The sequence below is a fragment of the Puma concolor genome, chromosome A2, assembly GCF_028749965.1.
Source record: "Puma concolor isolate L17-30 chromosome A2, mPumCon1.1.hap2, whole genome shotgun sequence".
Lineage (NCBI taxonomy): Eukaryota > Metazoa > Chordata > Mammalia > Carnivora > Felidae > Puma > Puma concolor.
In genome coordinates, this window is record NC_141668.1 from 38,386,604 (window position 1) to 38,409,064 (window position 22,461).

The 22,461-nt window shown below is 34.9% G+C and overlaps 1 protein-coding gene across 4 annotated transcripts in view; it reads left to right on the top strand.

Moving 5' to 3' along the window:
• The window catches only part of TMEM168 (transmembrane protein 168), a 32,504-nt gene extending 17,793 nt beyond the window's left edge, over positions 1 to 14,711 (top strand). For all 4 annotated transcript variants that reach the window (XM_086692240.1, XM_025929984.2, XM_086692239.1 and 1 more), the window contains exons 3-5: positions 3,085 to 3,227; positions 5,810 to 6,084; positions 11,642 to 14,711. In XM_086692240.1, the coding sequence (XP_086548366.1) occupies positions 3,085 to 3,227; positions 5,810 to 6,084; positions 11,642 to 12,189 (966 nt within the window). In that variant the 3' untranslated portion in view covers positions 12,190 to 14,711. The remainder of the gene's footprint in view (positions 1 to 3,084; positions 3,228 to 5,809; positions 6,085 to 11,641) is intronic.
• The last annotated feature ends 7,750 nt before the right edge of the window (positions 14,712 to 22,461 follow it).

Genomic DNA, 22,461 nt, shown 5'->3' on the forward strand with positions numbered 1-22,461 from the left:
CATCTGACTCTTAGTTTTGGCTCAGGTCATTATCTCGCAGTTTGTGGGTTCAAGCCCCATGTGGGGCTCTGCACTGACAGCACAGAGCCTGCTTGGGATTCTCTCTGCCTCTCTCTGCCTCTCTCTGCCTCTCCCCCTTGCTCATAAATGCTCTCCCTCTAAATTGACAAATAGGCTTAAAAAAAGAACAATAAACATAAAATGCCTAGAAATAGATTTAAAAGAAACTTTTGACATTTTTACAAAGAAATAGAAAACTCCAGTGAAGGCTTTGAAAGAAGACTTGAATAAATGAAAATACACGTCATACCTTCTGGGATAGTAATACTCAACACTGGGCCCTGTGGACATGTTAGTGGAGGAAAGTTTAAATCTGAACTGCACTTCTATTTCCATCAAGAGGAGCAAGTCAGTCTAGAACTTCAGAGGTGGGGTCTCTGGTAAATTACCTCCCATTTTAAGATGACACACTGAAGGAAAAGTGTGAAGCTGTGTACATTACAGGGTGCTCATGAATTTGTATCCTGACCTTGTGTTCTGTTACTGATGGGACCTGGATTAAGTGGTCCAATCTGGATTAAGATACGTACTTGTAATAGCCCCAGCTCCCTGGAAGGAACCAACAAAAATCCTCTTGGAGAAAGTGGATTATTCTAGGCCTGAAATTAGTCCTATAATTATATATGTGTGTGTATTTTTGCATACAGTGTTCTGCTCATAAATATAACCAGGGACACACACACATGGTATCAAGAGCAAGAAACAGCAGGACCAACAGACAGATGACCAAAAAGTCTTGTGATCATGGAATTCTCAAACACAGAAAACCATCATATTTACAAAGCTGGAAAAAGCAAAGATAGTATATAATGGTAGGAAGTTGGAAACTATAAAATAGTGACAAGGCAGACTTAAAAATAGCAAGTTTTAGAATCCTAAAAATACCTGAAATTAATTCATTGCGCAAGACTAACGTTAGATAAAGCTGAAGTGAGCGTTAGTGAATTCAAAGATACATTTCAGAAGAAGCTATGCAAGAAGGAGCACAAAAGAAAAATAGGGAACACACAGAAGAGTAAGTCTCAAAAAAGGATACAATGAGAAGGTCTCTATTTTATTGGAGTCCCAAAAGAAAGGAGGAAATAAAGGCCAAAGGAAATATTTGAAAGGACAAAAAGACCAGTGGAACAGAAAAGAGTACAAAAACAAATCCCAGAATACTTGATTTATGATAGAAACATCACTGTAGAATAGTGTGAAATGGTTGAGATTTTTTGAGTAATTCAGTGTACAGTTAGAAAAAAGTGAAGTTGATTATAATCAAACAAAAATCAATTACATTTGGATTACAGGCCAAAAAAATGCAAAGGTCAAGATAATAAAGCCTTTAAAGGGTAATGTAAAATAATCTTCTTGACCTTTGGGTGGAGAAAGATTTAACTTACACAAAATGACATTACAATTAAAAACATGCTAAGCAAAAAACAGCATTAAGGGGAGGAGGAAGGCATTTGCCATATATCCCAAAAAAGTCTTAACTAAAACATACTGAGAGCAAAACAAAGCTGTAAATAATAAAAAGGCAGTCCCATGGAAAAAGGGGCAAAATAGTTAACACTTCACCGAAGATGAAACTTAAATTATCAAAGGGATTTAAAATAATAGAGAACTCAATACTTATTCTGGTTTTATTACAATAGAAAATTAAAAGGAATCTAGCAATAGGGATTCAGCTAATTAAAATTTTATACATATGATAGTAATGCCATTTCTTCTTTACACATGATGTAGAATTTATTAATAGGCTTACAATATATTAGAAAGTTTACAGAACATTATCCTACTTTGGTAAAAAAAAAATGAATATATATATTGTGTGAAGTCCGATAATATTTTAAAAAGCATGTGTAGAGGACAGTACTTGCAATGATTTTAATCACTTATCCTTTTACTTATTTGTGTTTTCTAGTGTTTCTAAATTGAGCATGTACTATATTTTATGTAATTGAGAACACACAATGTACCAAAAAAAGGGTATTACATCTGTTTTTTAATTATGGGAATCACCTATTTTTTATTAAAATTCTGATGGAATCAATCATCTGTTAGCATTAGAAAAATGTGTGTTCATGCACAGAAGCACAGAACCGTATATAATATGTCCAGCAGCAACATAGAATGTGGAATAATATCAGTGTTGTAAAGCTGTAGATCAGGACTGAGTGACTGTCCTCCTTCCATTTTCTTTTCACTTATATGGGTCCTTTATTTATTTGTTTATTTTTTATATCAGTGACTACCCAATCTTGCCTCCTCTTTTTAATATTTCTTACTGCCTGCCTTTTTCTCTTCAGCTTTTAGGATGCTTAAATACCCTTTATATATGACATATTCTGTATATGCATATTTATAACATGTAATATATATGAATATATTTTTAATATATATTACACTCTTTTTTTACAGTTTTGTATTTACAGTCTAGAGCTTTTAAAAGGAAAACTTAAAAAGTTTAAATATAAGAATGGGGTTCATTTTGATAGCTTTAGAATCTTAAGTTTTCTGTAAGATTTTACTCTCTTAATTTTGGACTTTTCACAGGAAAAACAAGCCCTTTCTAAAGTAACTTTTCTGATAAAGTATTGGAGTATATTATTTGAAAGGCAGCTATGCTCAGCACTACCACCAATGCTTGAGTATGTTATTTGAAAAGTGATTAAGAGCATGTGGTTTTTAACAGGAAGGGATTTGTTTTCTGGCTTTTTGTGTCATATCAAGAAGGTTACATTTGTGTTCTCTTTTTTAGTTTGGGTGGGATATTACCTGACAAATTAAAAAAATATGATGTGCCATATTTGCTTTGCCACAACTTCCAGGAAGCTTCAAGATTAATTTAGGTTTCATTGCTCATCCATATATACTTCTCTGCTTCAACTTCTGTTTTTAGGCTATTGATTGTTCTTTTAATCTTTTTTGGAAATAGGGAAAATATATAAATATGCATGTATATAAATATATGTACATATGCACACACATAAGTGCAGTCACACACTGTATAAACATGCTGTTTTAAATTTCTTTTAGACAACAAATGGAATCTTCCTGAGCATGTTTCTGATAGTTTTACCATTGGAATCCATGGCTCATGGACTCTTCCATGAATTAGGTAACTGTTTAGGAGGAACATCTGTCGGATATGCTATTGTGATTCCTACCAACTTCTGCAGGTATAGTAATCTAGTATAATTTTCCTAATATTTGTATGAATATGAATATAAAATGTGATAGCTCATTTTTTCAAATGTGTAATATTTTCAAAATATAATACTCTTGCAGTTCTTTTTAATTTACCCCAAATGTTTAAAAACTTGTATTTATTCTGGGTAATGATGAAATCTTCAGGGTCCAGTTAAAAAAATTTTTTTATAAATGTGATTAGCTTATATTTGAGCTAAAAATGAGAAGATATGATTGTTCTAAGAAAAGGTCCTACCCTTTCTTTAGAAAAGGTCCTACCCTTTCTTGTTTAGGAAAATGTCCTGTGAAACAACATGGTGAAATTTAATAGAATGTATACTGGACCTGAGAGCCCTAAATTCTAGTTCTGTGTTACCCTAGGCAAATCACAACTTCTCTGAACTTCAGTGTCCTTATCTAAAATGCATACAGTAATACCTATTCTTCCCATCTTAGAGGAATGCTATGAAGAGCTAATGAGAATATGAATGCAGAAACAGTATGCCCGTTGGACACTGGCATACAAATACCAGGAATTCAGGAAATTGGCAATGAAGTTAAACATAATTGTTTGAGGGGTGCCTCAGTGGCTCAGTCAGTTGAGCGTCTGATTTTGGCTCAAGTCATGATCTCACGATCCATGAGTTCAATCCCCACGCCAAGCTCTGTGCTGACAGCTCTGAGTGTGGAGCCTGCTTTGGATTCTGTGTCTCCCTCTGTGTCTGTCCCTTCAGTGCATGCACACGCTCTCTCTCTTTCTCTCTCAAAAATAAGTAAGCATTAAAAAAAATTTTTAAACATACTTGATTGTAGTTTTATTCCAAACATAATTCTTGTCCCTAAATGTGTAGCAAATTGGTTTAATCTGTAAAAATTGCCACATTAAAATATTTTTCATAGTTAAGTACCTTGGAAATAGAAAAAAATAGTTCTTTGCTTTTTTTTTTTAATGTTATTTATTTGTTTTGAGAGAGAGAGTGTGAGTGTGTGTGCAAGGAGGGGATGGGTAGAGAGAGCAGGAGAGAATCCCAAGCAGGTCCTGTGCTGTCAGTATAGAGCCTGACCTGGAGCTCAATCTCACAAACCAGTGAGATCATTACCTGCACGCATATCAAGAGTCAGACTCTTAACCAGGCACCCCTCTTTGCTGTTGATGCGTTTTGACCACCAAGTGTTCTTCATACTTTCCATGGTGGCTTTTAGGGTGGGGTAGGGGGAAGACTTGAAATAAAAAATTGATTTCAAATATTTGACATAAAAACCAAAAATAGACTATTTGTAGTAAACATTTTCCTCCATGTTAAAGGCTTTATAAAATTGCAAATTCTTGGGGTGCCTGGGTGGCTCAGTTGGTCGAGCTTCCGACTTCGGCTCAGGTCATGATCTCACGGTCTGTGAGTTTGAGCCCCGCGTCGGGCTCTGTGCTGACAGCTCAGAGCCTGGAGCCTGCTTGGGATTCTGTGTCTCCCTCTCTCTCTGCCCCTCCCCTGCTCATGCTCTGTCTCTCTCTGTCTCAAAAATAAATAAACGTTTTTAAAAAATTGCAAATTCTTTGAGAAGTAAATAGATTTAAAAGGGTCCCATAAAGAAGTGACAGCTCAGCAGAGAGAATATGTGGAAGTAGTAATTTGCACAGATTTTTATTCTAATTTTTGTTAATGTGTTGCTTATTCTTTTACTTTTTGATTGCTAAGTGTTACAAATACAAAATAACAAAATGCCTTATTATTTTAATGAAAACTAGTGTTATTTGAATATTACTGATAATACCTGCAGCAAAATGTAAAGTTTTCAAAATTACTTAAATTCCTTTTCTGGATGGGAGTGATAATTTTTTTTTTTGCTACTTCAATATTGATATTATTTTGATTCTTGTAGCCTTAAGACTTGGTTTATCATCTTTACTAGAGTACCATTTTATGTTTGTTCTAGGATCAGATCTGTCTTTAGTTAGTGTTCAGTAGTATAAGGCAATGGACCGAAATTTTAATAATTGTTTTAAAATGCCATTTACTAACAGATAATTTCTTCTGTCATTCATGTTCCTTAAGTTAGTAGAATTTGAATGCATTTTATAAAGACTGTGTCTTTTTTCAATATAGAAATAAAAAACATATTGCTTCCTTACTTTGTTAAAATTTTTTTCTCAAGGAAAAAAGTTATTTCGTTATAGTTCCCATGTGGGTGTTCTTAAAACACAGGGTAAAATCAATATAATCTTGCTTTTAGAAAGTCTTATTCAATTATCAGTCATTTGGGAAAAGGATATGAGTATAGAACAAAGAATAGTATTATCAACATTTGGATATCTTTTCCTAGCTTTCAGTTTGGTGATTATTTTAATCGTTAAAAATGTAACTTTTAGAAACTAGCCTTTGATGTTCAAGCTTAATTCTTAGCACTGTAGGAACTTTAGAAAAGATGATAACTAAATGGCACGATTTTTAAAAATCGTGCCGTTTAGTTATCAGCAACTATTACGATTCTTAATTATAAATGAAGAATAAGAATGTAATATAGAATGAACATTCTTTAAACACCAAAATCATCTTTTTTTTTTTTTTTCCTTCAGTCCTGATGGTCAGCCAACACTTCTTCCACCAGAACATGTACAGGAGTTAAATTTGAGGTCCACTGGCATGCTCAATGCCATCCAAAGATTTTTTGCATATCATATGATTGAGACCTATGGATGTGACTATTCCACAAGTGGACTGTCCTTTGATACTCTTCATTCCAAACTGAAAGCTTTCCTTGAACTTCGGACTGTGGATGGACCTAGACATGATACATATGTTTTGTATTACAGTGGACATACCCACAGCACAGGAGAGTGGGCTCTTGCAGGTAAATGCACCTCTGGCAATTTCACTTTTAGGAAGATAGACCTATTTGTGGAAATATACCCTTCACACTCAAACATTAAATTTCCAAAGTTCGTCATTTTCTACTTCACAGTTTACAAAGTATACATAGGACTTTTTTTTTCTTTAGCATACCTGTTTAGCATAATATTAATAATCTCTATAAAGGTTTTGAGAATTATGTCTTGTATTGATTAGAAGAAAAAAGATCTGCTTAATCTGAGACTTATTGTCAGTTTCCCTTTAACGTATTTTCAGAATTATTAAATAGAGTTACATTTTTCAGAAGCTGATTAACTTGACTAGTATTTCTAAGTCTTTAAATGTTATGGAAGCTGATTTCTAAGTATTTAAATGTTAGTTCTGCACACATCCAGTTTTGTTTATGTTAGAAAGCTCACCAGGATTTTAAATAACAGGCTAGGTGATATGGTGGGAGTAGCACTTAGGTCAGGAGACCTTGGTTCTGGCCCTGATTTTGCCACAACAGTGTTATTTTTGACAAGTTACCTAACTTCCCTCAGTTTCAGTCCTGACATCTGTAAAATGAGGGAGTAATCCTAAATCTCCCTGCCAAGGGTAAAATGAGATCTATTTTATATGTAAATTTGTTCATTGGGCTTTCTAACTAGATTAGAGACCATGTAAGTCATGGGCTTTGTTTTATGAATTCTTTGCACCTAGCACAGATCCTTGCATGTACTAGGGATCCTTAAGTAACTGATAGATGGATGAAATCATTGAATCAATCATGAAAAAGAGTAATTTTCTTATTTTATGTTAGAAATAGTTCTTCTAGAACTTAATTATATCCTGCTTTTTCTCATAAATATTATAGATGTTTTATACTAAGAACATGTGCAAATAGTAAAATAGTGGGGCGCCTGGGTGGCTCAGTTGGTTGGGTGTCCAACTTCGGCTCAGGTCATGATCTCACTGCTCGTGGGTTCGAGCCCCGCATTGGGCTCCGTGCTGACAGCTTGGAACCTGGAGCCTGCTTTGGCTTCTGTGTCTCCCTCTCTCTCTCTGCTCCTCCCCTGCTCGCTCTCTCTCTCTTTCTCTCACTCTCTCAAAAACAAACAAACAGTAAAAAAAATTTTTTTTTTTTAAATAAAGTAGTAAAATAGACCTAACATAAGTAGAAACTGATGTTCAGATGCAGGACTTACATAAACAAGTATTGTGGAAGGACAAAGGCAGAGCGCCCAACACAACTCCAGAAGAAAGGGAACAAACTCAAGGTTTAAAATAGAGCTGATTTTAAACCATCATGGTCTTACTAATTTCATGCCAGATTTATAACCAGGGTTTTATCATAAAAGTATTGTAATTTTTAGTTTTACAGGTAAATATTTAATAACCTAATGGCTGTCTAGGAGTAAAGGCAAAATTTATTGGGCACATTTGAAGCACAGTTACTATGCTTGGTACTTGATATACGTTAGATTTAATCTTTACTTGAAATACTTTGAGGTAAGTACTGTCACCTCTGTCACTTCGTTTTTCAAAGAATAAAATGAAAGCTTAAAGTTGTTACCTATCTCTGGTCATACAACTGGTAAGTGAAGGCACTATGATTCAAATCCAGACCTGCTTTGCCCATAAAATATGTTTTTCCCCATTGTACCATGTGCTGCCAGAGACAAAAACCATTAAGGTAGAGAAATTGCATGTTTTGGTTAAGTACGTATTTTTGTTAGCATCGTTCATCCATTTTTGAAATACTGTAGAAGAGGGTAGTCAGCATCAAAGTTAGTTGAATATAGTTTGTGCAGTATTTTACTTGACCTTTTAACTTTTTAGAACTCAATGTAGAAAACCCCTTTTTAACCTTTATGACTATTTTAATTCTAGGGAAAGTATAGCATTCTGTGTACTTTTCCTTAGAGCACAGGAGAAAAAGTTCTATTCAATTCAAAAATCTTGACAGAAATAGAATTTCAGAGTTAAAACTACAGATCGATTATTGAAAACTTATTGCAAGGCTTATAATAATAAACTCTTCCCAAATCAAATGAGGAAAAAGGCATAATTTTGGTGGTCATGCATGTATCCTTAGTTATTTTTAAGTATTTTAAGAAAGTAATATTAAAAGTAAGCTTGTATGTGTACATGAAGGATTTATTAGTAAAACATTTTTCAGAAAGTTTCTATTTTTCCTCTTAAATCTTTTAAAATTTATTTCAAGTATCTTTTATTTTTTAATTTTTTTTGATGTTTATTTTTGAGAGAGAGAGAGAGACAGAGACAGAGCAGTCGCGGGGGAGGGGCAGAGAGAGAGAAGGAGATACAGAACCCAAAGCAGGCTCCAGGCCCTGAGCTGTCAGCACAGAGCCTGACGTGGGGCTTGAACTCATGGACCACGAGATCATGACTTGAGCTAAAGTCGGATTTCAACTGACTAAACCACCCACGTGCCCCTCAAGTATCTTTTAAAAGATGGCTTTAGAAGTAAATTCTAGATGTTCAGTTTACTATTTATATCAGCTTTTTCTTTTCATAGAAAAAATTATAGACATCAAGATAAATAACATAGTCATCAGTGTTCTTAAATTCATTATGAGTTACAAATAATTTATGGAGACTTAAAAACTCTATGGTATGGCTTTATTTTAGTTAAATGTCTAGTAGGTACATTCTGGAATGGTATCTTTATAATATTTTTTAAATTATGTCACCAGTAAGTTAACCATTATAGAATTCCTTTCTTAGCCAAGATTTATTCTTGTATGTGTAACTTTCTTTGTTGGAGACATTATTGTAAAAAGTGGAAAAGCACAATGGAGAAAGCACCACTTGAGATGGCTTTGCCTTCTCCAAGAGGGGTAGGTGTAGGTTCATCCCTAATTCGGCAACTTTATACTCTCTCAGCTTGAGGCACCAAGCCCATAGGTAACCAGGTCGAACCAGGAGCAGAGGCAGAGCCTTCCTTTCAGTCAGTTCCTGCCCTGGGCTGCCAGAGACATAGCCCTCAAAAGCAGATAGTACTCAAAAATAGTACTGAGCACCCCTGCTCTGAGGAAAATGCTTTAATCCATTCCAACCCACGTGACAAAGAACTTTAAGCCCTGAGAATTTATTAATAGTTGTCTTTCTAAAAACCTGTAAAATAGGAAACATGATGACTGGATTTTACCTGAGTTAGCAAGTTAAGAGCAGGTCCAGAACTAAATACCATTCTGAAAAAGAAAATTTGTATTTGCCCTTATATCACATACCTTTACTCAAAGTGCTTCTTAGAATATGTAGTCTTCTTACATTTATGGGGTTTCATAATATGAACCTGATATTTTTGCCTCTTTGTTTGAGGGTAAAAAACAATTAATATAATGACCAGAGAGAAATAAATGGAAAAAAAAAAGTAGGTAATCTGTAAAGCAGTTTATCACAGATAAACAAAGTCTTTAAAAAAACAGTCTCAATTACTTTAACCGCATTAGATGGTTGTTAGCTGAGATAAATGTAAGTACTTTGCATCTGGGCCAAAAGCCAAATGCAACATAGATCCTATTTACAGGAGAGAGTAGAGCAAAAACAAAACAGGAGAAGAGAAATATTCATTGAAAAGGCTTTAATGCTCCTTTAAATCTCTTATTGATATCTAAAGAGCATGTATATAAGAGAATTAGTGTAGAATGTGCATTTTAGAATATTTATTGAAATAGTTGCAGAAGGCAAGTTAGACAATGATGTTTTGTGGCAGATGGAATTTGTATAATAGCTCTTGTAATCTGTATCATTCCCTGATCTCTAGAGAAATTGAATAGAACTGGCAATAATGAAAAGTTAGTATTTCACCATATAATAAAAGGTATCTTCTGGAGCTCTCTGTGAAATAACACATTAGTAATATGTGGAGGGCATATATTGAAATAGTGCCTCTGAAATGATAAGCAGGAGTAGGATATCAATTCATGAAACAGCTTTTTCATTGTCAGAAGTCTAAGATACAGCAGGCTGAAAAGAAGAGTATTAATGATACATAAAGAATTTGTTATGCCCTGGCTTCAGAGGTCATATTACTCACGGAGTCCAAATTCTAAAGGATTCCCGCTCTCTCCAGTGTTGTCGTTTTGTTAGTTTAGCAAAGAGGATGGTTGCTCTAGGTAGAAATACGTATCTGAGGTTGTTGGAGCTTGTGCTAGTAAATTATACCATGTTAACATTTTTTTCTAATCATAAAAGTGACATATACTTAATGTGAAAATTGTGGAAAATACAGGAAAGTGTAACAAAAACCACCTAAAATCCAAACACCCAGCAATAACCACTGCAGCTATTTTTGTAGATAGACTTCCATGTCATGCTTTTTCTCCTAGTATCATATTTTCTCATTATTAAAATGTTTCTATAAATACCATTTTATTATAAAACTCCCTCAGACTTTATTTCCATTCCCCTGGTTGTTTCAGATTTTACACTGTCTTAGCAGTGGGAGGAAGATCTTTATAAGTAATTTTTGTCCCCCTTTCTGCCCTTTCCTTAGGATAAATTGCTGGAATTTGAATGATTGTATTAATATTAATGTACCATTGAGACAGAGCCAGGAGTAGGGTGAGTGAGGATGGCAACTGCCTAGGGCACAAAACTTTAAGAAGATGCCAAAAATTAAATAGTCAAGATAGATAGTGTTTTAGAGCAATCTATCTAAAAATCAAAATTAACAAAAAAACCTATGTATAATGAACCAAATGTAAAAACTACTAGCTATAAGGCAAATTTGCTTAGACCTTTCTGGGTATGTACATATATATATTTAAATCCTGTGTTGTTTTTCAGGTATAAAATGAATTTAAAAATCCATTCTAAACATACTCTTGGTACAGGTAGGAAAAGCGTTTCTTTTTCCTTAGGTAGGTGCCTACATACGCAGCAAGGTAACATTAATTTATCAGTGATGTAGAACAAGGGTCGACAGACTTTTTCTGTAAAGGGCCAGGTGTTTTTGGCTTAGTAGGTCCCAAGGTCCCTATTGTAACTGCTCAGCTCAGGCATTATAGAGCAAAAGCAGCCATAGACAGAATGTAAATGAATGTTATTTATGGAAATAATAATATGAAATTTAAGTCTCCTATGATTTGCACTGTCACAAACTTTTGTCTTTTGATTTTTAACCATGTAAAAATGTAAAATCAGTTCTTAGCTCTCAGGCCATACACACACAGGTGGCATACTGAATTCGCCCAGGAGCCATAATTTGCTGCCCCTGATGTAGAAGATTAGCTTTTAATTCTTATCACTAAATATTAATTTTATCACTAAATTTTAATTTTTTCACTAAATTGAACCTTAGAGAACAATTTTCTTAATTATAACATATCCCTTCTTTTAATGTAATAAGGATTTTTTTTTTTACCTGAAGTTGAAAGGTAAAACTTCTTTTTTAAAAAAAAAAGAAAAACTCCTCTAAAAGATACTTTAAAAGGAAGTTCCATCTATTTTTTTTTTTGCCTACATATTTAATTTCAAGAACTTTAAAAAAATATACCAAGAGGAGCCTTCAGAAATTATTATTCTGTTGAATTTTCTTTTGTTCACAGGTGGAGACATACTGCGCCTCGACACACTTTTAGAATGGTGGAGAGAAAAGAACGGTACCTTCTGTTCTCGCCTTATTATCGTGTTAGACAGTGAGAATCCAACCCCTTGGGTGAAAGAAGTGAGAAAAATCAATGATCAGTACATTGCAGTGCAAGGAGCCGAGATGACAAAGACCATCGATATTGAAGAAGCTGACCCACCACAGCTGGGTGACTTCACAAAAGACTGGGTAGAATATAACTGCAACCCCAGTAATAACATCTGCTGGACCGAAAAGGGACGCACTGTGAAAGCGGTGTATGGTGTGTCAAAACGGTGGAGTGACTACACTCTGCACCTGCCAACGGGCAGTGACGTGGCCAAGCACTGGATGTTACACTTCCCTCGCATCACGTATCCACTGGTGCATTTGGCCAACTGGTTGTGTGGTCTGAACCTGTTCTGGATCTGCAAAACTTGTTTTCGGTGTTTGAAAAGATTAAAAATGAGTTGGTTTCTTCCTACTGTGCTGGACACAGGACAAGGCTTCAAACTTGTCAAATCTTAATCTGGAACCCAAAGTGGAATATTACTGAGAGTTCATACTACCGGTCATCACTAACTTGCCATTTTTTGTATATTATTTTTTTATTTGTGAAAAATATCTTGCTACTTCTGTAGCGTGTTTCACTTTGTCTTTTCTCAAGTAATTATGGTGTATGTAAGATGTTGGGAATAAGCATTTTATCCTAACGTATGTAAGGAGTCATAAATGCTGATGCTGTGTACATGCATAAGAGATGTTAAAAATAACAATGCACTTTGAGGAATGTTTGCATATGCCTCCGATCAGAAAGAAAACACTTGTCGATGCTCTGCAGTGGCCAGTGAACAATTACTAATGCCTTATTTTCTAGGCATAGGTTAGAGAATGTAGACCAGACAGTTTGTTTCCTATTATAAGAAAACTTTCAATTTGCTTACAAAAGATTATTTTTTTGTGAACAGTAGGCTTGGGTCCAAGACCATTTAAGAATGACAAGCTCTTAAAAAAGAATAAAGGAAGAAACGAGTGCACAAATGCACTTAGAGTCTACCACATTCAGATGTCTTGCTTGTGGCCTCTTACCAGTTTAGCAGTGAAGCCCAGATCACTGTTTAAGATCAAAACATTCTTCATGTAGGTAACTGTAAGAAGCTAGATGCCTACAAATTGCTCCTTCCTGCACTACCGTGGGGGCTCCGAAAGCACTGGCAATTTTAAGAGTTTTTCTCAGGGTAACAGTGTTTGAATGAACGATGTTTCCAGCTACAAATTTCTTCCAAATAAATTGTCTTCCCTTTCAAAAAGTAAACATTTAAAAGAAATTTAGCAGTTTCTCACCGATTTAGGCTATTTTCATTCTTCAGAAATGATTCTGATCTCTGTGGAGTTAATGCTATGTCATGAAAAATTATTTTTCAAATCTTCCATTAGTGATGACATTTTTTTCTACTGAAAGTCAAAGGATTGGAAACAGATCATTTTTTTTTCTTGTATACATGTAATGTATTATGTTTAAAAAAAAGTGTTCACGTTGGCAATTTTAGTTATGCATAATGGTGTGGTCGTAATTTTTAAAACTTAATTCAGTGTTTTGTCTGATTAAAGCAGGCACTGATCAGGGTATCCCCTAAGAGGTAATTTACCTCCTATTCCCTTCCAAAAATTCTTACATTCTAAATTTTCATATCTGAGAAATAACAAGAGGGGAGCGGAATTAAATTAGGGGATAATCTAATCTTTGTTGTTTTAAGTAGTGTGACTTCTCACCATTGAAGCCATTTTTCCAGCCTCAGAGAGGGGAAATAATGCCTCTACCATTTTCTACCTGGTGACTTGAAAATTGAAGTTTTTGTTAGGTAGAAGTCACTTAGTGTCAGGGAACTCGTATACCACTATCTATGCAGCATTGTTACAGTCTGATTATTGCTGTGTTTAAAATAAGACTTTCCTAATGCTTTCAATAAAATATTAAAAATTAATTTTTCATGTAATGTGCAAAAACAGTTACTGAATAATTTTAATATATCAAAAGTGATAGTCATAAAAAATACCCATATATTAGAGTTCATGGTTGGTAGCAGGTTGATTTGAAGTTTTCCAATATTTGGTTATGTATTTGTATCAACATTATCCAAATGAAATAGTACAGCAGAAAAGACACGAGTTAAAATTATGAGCTTATAGTTACAAAACAGTTAAATTAACGTTAAATAAAATCTTTTAAATTTCCAGGCCAATATTAAGCAAATTAACTTTAATTAAAGCCTGTCTCTTCACTCTGAGAAAGCCAGATATAAAGGTGTATATTCTGCATTCTTTATAACATAATCTCAAGATGGTACTAAAAATCAGATTCAAAAGGTAGCCTACAGATGACTTTACAGCCACAAAGATAATATTTTGATAGATAATTCTCCATGACCAAAAAAGTTCTGAGCTAGAAATGTGACTTGACCCAATTTGTTAAGCACAAAGTTACAGAATATCCACTTTGATGAATTCTTCTCCTCAAACAAAAAACTATAAAATGACAAGAGGTAACATCCTAAATGAAAGCCACCATTTTAGAACATCAAAGTAACTGACAGTATGGAGAAAGTATTTATAGGAGGGATAAATTGGTTACTTTAACCCAAAGATTAAAAACTAGATCTGGCAATTAATAAAGCCAATTTTCTTATGGCTTTCATTTTATATACCATATGTTTATGAAGAAGTTACTTGGGGTGGTAGGAATTATTTTAGAGCAAAACCATACCATCCCACTAAAAAACAGTTAACATGGAGATGTTTATCAACCTAACAATGACTCAGTTTGTCTCCTTATATGATACATTGCTAAAACCACAAAAGCACTATCCCCTAAAAAATGTCTTTTAAAAGAGTGTATACTGTTCTTCCTCTTCCTATAATTTTCAGTTACGCTATTATTTCATTAAAAAATTTTCAGTTTGCTCTGACTAAACTCTTCTCTGAGATATTTGGATTTATCTTTGCATAGCTTTCTATCTTGCTCTTCTTAATAAATACAAAATTGTACAGAAGACCATTTTTATGACCATTGTTTTCATAAGTCTATTAAAAATTGCATTGCTGATTAAAATGCATTTATATATTTAATGCGTTAGTGGGTAGATTTTTTTAAAGTAAAATCTTCATTAGAATCTATTTGTAACTATACATTTTGTTTGTAAATTTTGGTCTAAATATATTTGCTGTTTTGGGTACTGCCTTTTTATATGTATTCTTTCACATTTAGAGCTTAGGCTCCTCCAAAGTAATGTTTACATTACCTTTCCACAGGTAATGTGACAGTTAACATTATGCCAGAAGAAAACGGTTTAATTTTAAGAATGTGGTTAGGTATATTTCATAGAAAATGCTCAAAGGAGTTTGATATGTCAGTACCTTTGGGGCGCCTGGGTGGCTCAGTCGTTTGAGCGTCCAACTTCAGCTCAGGTCATGATCTCACAGCTCGTGAGTTCGAGCCCCACGTCGGGCTCTGTACTGAGCTCAGAGCCTGGAGCCTGCAGCCTGCTTTGGATTCTGTCTCCCTCTCTCTCTGCGCCTAACCCACTAGCATTCTGTCTCTCTGTCTCTCAAAAATAAACATTGAAAAATAAAAGATATGTCAGTACTTTTGAACACCTCTATTGGAAACATACTAGATTATCCTCTCTTTTCAGGGAGAAGCTTATACATCTTGATATTTCTGGTACACAGTTAACCCAGAAGAGTGTCTTGCCCATAATAGGAGGTATTCAAGAAATATTTTTGAGCGAATTTAGAATCCTAAAGAGAAATTAGGATAACTTGATTGTATATTACTTAAGGTTCTTTATGATTTTAAGTGGATATTTTATCCAGATCCTCATTAAGTTGATAATTACTAAAGACTATTACAGAATCAGTGAAAGGAAAACATCTCACATTTTCTAAAATATATTTTTTTCTTAATAAACTCCATGCCCCATATGGAGCTCAAACTCGTGACCCCAAAATCAAAAGTCCCATGCTGCACTGACTGAGCCAGCCAAGTGCCTCGAACATTTCACGTTTTTAAAGAGTAGTAGGTGTCAAGATCAGAAAAGGAGAAACTCCGGTTTGAATGAAAACATAACTGATGTCATAAAAAGATGGCTTTTTGTTGGTTAATTTTTACTAGGATTTTTATATGATTAAGATTGAATCTTTGATATCCCTTAGAAACATATAGATGGTCAGAGACTTCTCACAAATGGAAATTATTGAAAGAAAGTCTGATGAACAAAGAAGAAATTTGGCTCTGCTCATCAGTGACAATTAGACGATAAAGTCAGAAAAAAATGGCCTATAAACATAAACAGGTTCAGAACAAGCTAGGGAAACTACAAGTGTCTCAATTTTGGAGTATCTTCCCTATTCACTAGTTGCAATATATAGATACAAAGTATGAAGCAAGTAGTAATTGCTATGAGCAACTATTTTATTGACAGTAATTTACATTTATGTGTATTAGGAAGTAGTATTCTTAGACCAAAGTTGATTCAAAATTGAAAACGATAGATTAATCACTAAGTTTTTAAATATTAATACATAAAAACAATTTTGATTGATTAAAAAAAATCAAAGTGAGGGGCCCCTAGGTAGCTCAGTCAGTTAAGCGTCCCAACTCTTGGTTTTGGCTCCGGTAACGATCTCATGGCTCGTGGGTTAGAGCCCAGGGTGACTCTGCACTGATGGAATGGAGACTGGGATTCTCTCTGCCCTCTTTCCTAGCATGCTCGCTCACTCTCTCTCTCTCTCCCCCTCTTCCTCTCCCTCTCTCTCTCAAAAATAAACAAACATTAAAAAAAAAATCAAAGTGACCAGTCATCTTATGTGATGACCTCTCGGCATTTTATAAGTAGGAACTTAATTAGAATAAAACAATTTTAGTAAACTTTTGTTATTGCTTTTGATCTGTACCTAAAAATATTGATCTATCCCAAATCGAAGGTTTTATTAGTGTGCCAAGGGTAGGTGAAGAACATGGTATATCTCCCTAGACCTCAATGTTTACTACATGTAAAGTAAAAGTATTCTTATATTAAAACAAACCAATGTGTTGATAAGCAAAATTTACGTTACTTTTTAGTGTAAAACAGAAGACTTAAAAGCACTTTTATTTTTGTAGTTGGCCATTTGTTCTTCCCACCACAGCACACTGAAGACTCTTTGGATATAATATTGGATATTAATGACACTGTATAGAGAATTTTTTTTAAGAAAAAAAATTCATCTTCTGGCTTAGAAATACCCACAGCACATGAATTTTCTCAAAACAGTGTTGTTTCTGTATATTTGGAATTTCAGATGGATGCCATTTTAATACAATTTTATAATAGACATTTCTAGGTTCTCTGGAGTCTTTTTGTAAATTGATTCCTTCTACGTAAGTAGGTATTGGTAAATAAAAATGGGGTTAGGGTTTTAATTTGTGATCCACATGCACTTACATTAATACCCATTCTCCCTTATTTCTTTTTACATAATTAAAAGAAGTGCTCCTCTTTTTCCCCAACACCTAACCTTCGGATTCCTTTCTTCTTTTCTACATAAAGCAACTAATTCATCACTAACAATAACAATGACAATGACTGTCATCTGTTGAATTGTTTTTATGTTTGAGGCACTGTGCAAAAGCACTTGTGTTTACAAGATTTCTTTAAGTCCTCACAACCACCTTTTATGATTGATATACTTTTATAAACGAGGAAAGTGATGCAATGAACCTAAGTAACTTACCCCCAATGACACAATCATGGCTAAGAAATTGGGTCTCAGACTCAGCTTTGAGCCAGATTTTGTTCTGAGGATCCCCACATGCCAAGAAAAGGAAGGTTTTACTCTCAAGTATAAATATCCCAGACTTTCGAGAACTTTTTTTTTTTTGAATTTCAGTTAACATACAGTGTTATATTAGTTTCAAGTGCACAATATGATAATTCAACAGTCCCATACATGGCACCCTGTGCTCATCATGACAAGTGGCCTCCTTAATCCCTATCACCTACTGAACCACCCCCACCCTCATAACCATCAGATTGTTCTCTGTGATTAAGTCTGTTTCTTGTTTTGACTCTCTCCCCTCTGCCCTCCTCACCCCCCGCCTTTGTCTCTCATTTTTTTCCCCTTTGCTTGTTTTGTTTTTTAAATTCCGCATATGAGTGAAGTCATATGGTATTTGTCTTTCTCTGACTGACTTTGTTGAGTATTTTGTCAAGGGGCCAAACACCTGGCTACAAGCACGTAAGTATACCCAAGAAGGGCAGCTGGTCAATATAAAGACCTTTGATTATTAATTGCAGTAATATCAGCCTCACTTTTTAGCCCCTTCCTTAATTTCTCAGCAATTTCTGATGCTGAAGTCTTTCTGGGGTTGACCCGGACTGATCAGAGGTTCCTCCTCAGAAGTATTTTCTGTGGGGCTACTAGGCCACAGCTTGCTCCTCTCTGCCTCCCAGTTCACACTCTTCTATCCATTTTGTGTTCTCATTGTGTACCGAAATCACTGGTCTGATGAAAGACACCCCCCTTTCTCTACATCTTGATGTTATCATGTTCCTTTACTATTAATTGTTCCTTTACTATTAATTTAATGGGAACTGGAGATGATATAAAGGCATGTGTTCACTATCTTGAACTTGAAGCGAATATAAATTTCACTTTTACTAAAACATGGTGAAATTGACTTCTGGTTAGGACATAAAATACAAAAGAACTCTGATCCACTGGAAACATGAGAAAAATTCCAGATAAAATAAACATACTCTTTATTGGAGCTATTGCAGAGTACTATATATAAGCAAGTCTCGATGAAATAAATCTTAGAGAGGAGTTCTTCATAAGTAAATACAGACTGAAGCATTTTTTATACCTGGGGCAAATGACCGTCTGGGTGCTGGTGATTTAGAAGTGGAACTGCCATAGAAAAGATTTTGCAGAAAAGAGGAAACTGGATGAACTTTTGATAACATTGTGGGCTGGTGAAATGGGTCTGAAAGGGCATTAAAAGCTTGACCCAACAAGCATGCCCCCTTACCCTGGGATTTTTCCAAGAAACTGGCAGTGGAGGAGGGCTCAGAAACAAAGAGAGTGTATGTAGCTTTGCACATGACACTTCATTGCCAGAGTTGGAACCACATTTGAATCCAAACTAAAACTGAAATACAACTCCCATTCCAGTTCAAACATTAAAATGATCAAGTTGCTCAGTCTCTTGACAGAGAAAACAGAGAAGGCAGATAGGGATTGGGCTTAACTGAAGGCGTTCTCAGTCTAATTAAAGCTGCAGCCAAGCTCTAGCTCAACTGAACTTGTGGAGAATTCTGAAGGATAAGTTCCTCACCCTAATCACCAGTCAATGAAAGGCATGCACTCCCTCAGCGAACACGAATTAACACTTTCCTCTCCACTGTACTTTTATGGACAATACAGAATACATATTTAAAAATTATAAGACAGGAAGAGGGGAAGAATTGGATCCATTATCAAGAGTAAGCAATCAACAGGAAGTTCTAGCCACAGCAATCAGACAATAAAAAGGAATAAAAGGCATCCAAATTGGCAAGGAAGAAGGAAAACTTTTACTATTTGCAGATGGCATGATACCATATATAGAAAACCCTCAAGACTCCACCAAAAAACTACTAGAACTGATAAATGAATTCAGTAAGGCCACAGGATACAAAATCAATAGAAATCCATTGCATTTCTGTACACTAATAATGAAGTAGCAGAGAGAGAAATTAAGAAACCAGTCTTGGGGTATCTGAGTGGCTCAGTCAGTTGAGTGTCTGACTCTTGATTTCAGCTCAGGTCATGACCTCATGGTTTGTGGGATTGAGCCCCACATCAGGCTCTGTGCTGAAAGCACAGAGTCTGCTTGGGATTCTCTCTCTCCCTCTCTCTCTGCCCCTCCCCCACCCATGAGCATGCACATGTGCTCTCTCTCTCAAAACAAATAAACCTTAAAAAAAAAACAAAACAGTTTCATTTATAATTGCACCAAAATGAATACCTAGGAATACACTTAACCAAAGAGCTGAAAGACCTGACAATTACAAAACGCTGATGAAAGAAATTGAAGATGACACAAATAAATGGAAAGATATTTCATGCACATGAATTGGGAGAACAACTATTGTTTAAATGTCCAAACTACCCAAAACAATCTACACATTCAATGTAATACCTGTCAAAATACTAACAGCATTGTTCACAGAACTAGAATAAATAATCCTAAAGTATGGAACCATAAAAGACTTCAAATAGCCAAAGTAATCTTTATAAAGAACAACAACAAGGGTGCCTGGGTGGCTCAGTTGGTTGAGTGTCCAACTTCGGCTCAGGTCATGATCTCACAGTTTGTGAGTTCAAGCCCTGCATCAGGCTCTGTGCTAATAGCTCAGAGCCTGGAGCCTGCTTCAGATTCTGTGTCTCCTCCACTTTCTGCCTCTCCCATGCTCATGCTCTGTCTCTCTCTGACTCTCAATAATAAATGTTAAAAAAAAATTTTTTTAAAGAACAGTAACAACAAAAAAGAGGGAAACAAACCATAAGAGTATCTTAATGATAGAGAACAAACAGAGTTGCTGGAGGGGAGGTGGGTTGGGGAATGGGCTAGATGGGTGACAGGTATTAAGGAGGGCACTTGTTATGATGAGTACTGGGTGTTGTATATAAGTCATGAACCATTGAGTTCTACTCTTGAAACCAATATTGCACTTTATGTTAACTAACTAGTATTTAAATAAAAATAAAAAAAATAACAAAACTTAAAGTATCAAAATCCCAGATATAAAGATATACTACAAAGCTGTAGTAATCAAGACAGTATTGTACTGGCACAAAAACAGACACATTGATCAACAGAACAGGATAGGGAACCCAGAAATAAACCCACATTTATATGGTCAATTAATCTTTGCCAAAGCGTGAAAGAATATGCAATGGGAAAAAGACCCTCTCTTCAACAAATGATATTGGGAAAACTGGAGAGCTACATGGAAAAGAATTAAACTGGGCCACTATCTTTCACCATACACAAAAATAAACTCGAAATGGATTAAAAACCTAAATGTGAGACTTGAAACCATAAAAATCCTAGAAAAGAGCACAAGCAGTAATTTCTCTGACATCAGCCAGAACAATTAATTTTCTTGATGTGTCTCCTAAGGCAAGGGGAACAAAAGCAAAAATAAACTATTGGGACTACATCAAAATAAGTTTCTGCACAGTACAAGATATGATCAACAAAACAAAAAGGCAACCTACTGAATAGGAAAAGATATTTGCAACTGACATATCCAATAAAGGGCTAGTATCCAAATTACATAAAGAACTTATACAACTCAACACCAAAATGACAAATAATCTAGTTAAAAATGAGCAGATGAATAGACAATTCTCCAAAGACAACATACGGATGACCAACAGACACATAAAAAGATGCTCAACATTAGTTATCATCAAGGAAATGCAAATCAAAACCACACTGAGATATTACCTCATACCTATCAGAATGGTAAAATAAAAAACACAGGAAACAAGTATTGGAGAGGATGTGGAGAAAAAGGAACTCTCATGCACTATTGGTGGGAATCCAAAGTGGAGCAGCCACTGTGGAAAACAGTATGGAGGTTTCTCAGAAAATTAAAAATGGAACTACAATATGATCCGCTAATTCCACTACTGGGTATTTACCTAAAGAATATGAAAACACTGCTTCAAAAAGATATATGTGCTCCAGGGTTTATAGCAGCATTATTTACAATAGGCAAATTATGGAAGCAACCTAAGTGTCCATTGATAGATGAATGGATAAAGAAGATGTTCTGTACACACACACACACACACACACACACACACACACAGGAATATTATTCATCTACAAAAGGAATAAAATCTTGTTATTTGCAATAACATGGATGGATCTAGAGGGTATAATGCTAAGTAAAATACATCAGTCAGAGAAAGATAAATACCATATAATTTTATTCTCATGAAATTTAAGAAACAGGACAAATGAACAAAGTAAAAAAAAAAGACAAGAAAACAGACTCAACTATACAGAACCAACAGATGGTTACCAGAATAGGTGGGTAGGGGAACTGGTGAAATAGGTATAGGAGATTAAGAATACACTCATCATGATGAGCACTGAGTGATGTATACAATTGTTGAATCACTATATTTTATGCCTGAAACTAATACAACACTGTGTATTAATCTTACTGGAATTAAAATAATAAAAAAATAGAAACAATAAAAGGAGGTAAATATTTTTTAAAAAGAGTACACAGTCAACAGACACTTATAGGTTACTGGAAGACAAGAATGTTTAAAAAATTAAAGTGTGTTGAGAAATTTATAGGAAATAATGGATACAATAGGCAAAGAGGAAATTTCAGAACCAAATAGATATTCTAGGACTGATAAATATATTAGAAACAAAAAAAAAATACCTGGATTGCACTCATGGTGGGGTGGACAGTCCCTGGCATGGGATATCATAACATGTCAGAACCTCAAAAATGAGTGATCTGGCATGTGTTAAGAAGGGTGCACCAGGGATAGGGGAGAGAGGATAATGGAGACAGGCTACACAGGAGAGATTTATCAATATAAAAATTTATTAAGGATGATAGGAGCATATTTTTCTGTTGAAAAATGGAATTGCAAACATGGAAATGTGGAGAACTATAATAACCTTTAAGATGTTGGGTTGGAAGAGCAAGTAGTTGATAGAGAAATTAATAGAGATGTAAATAT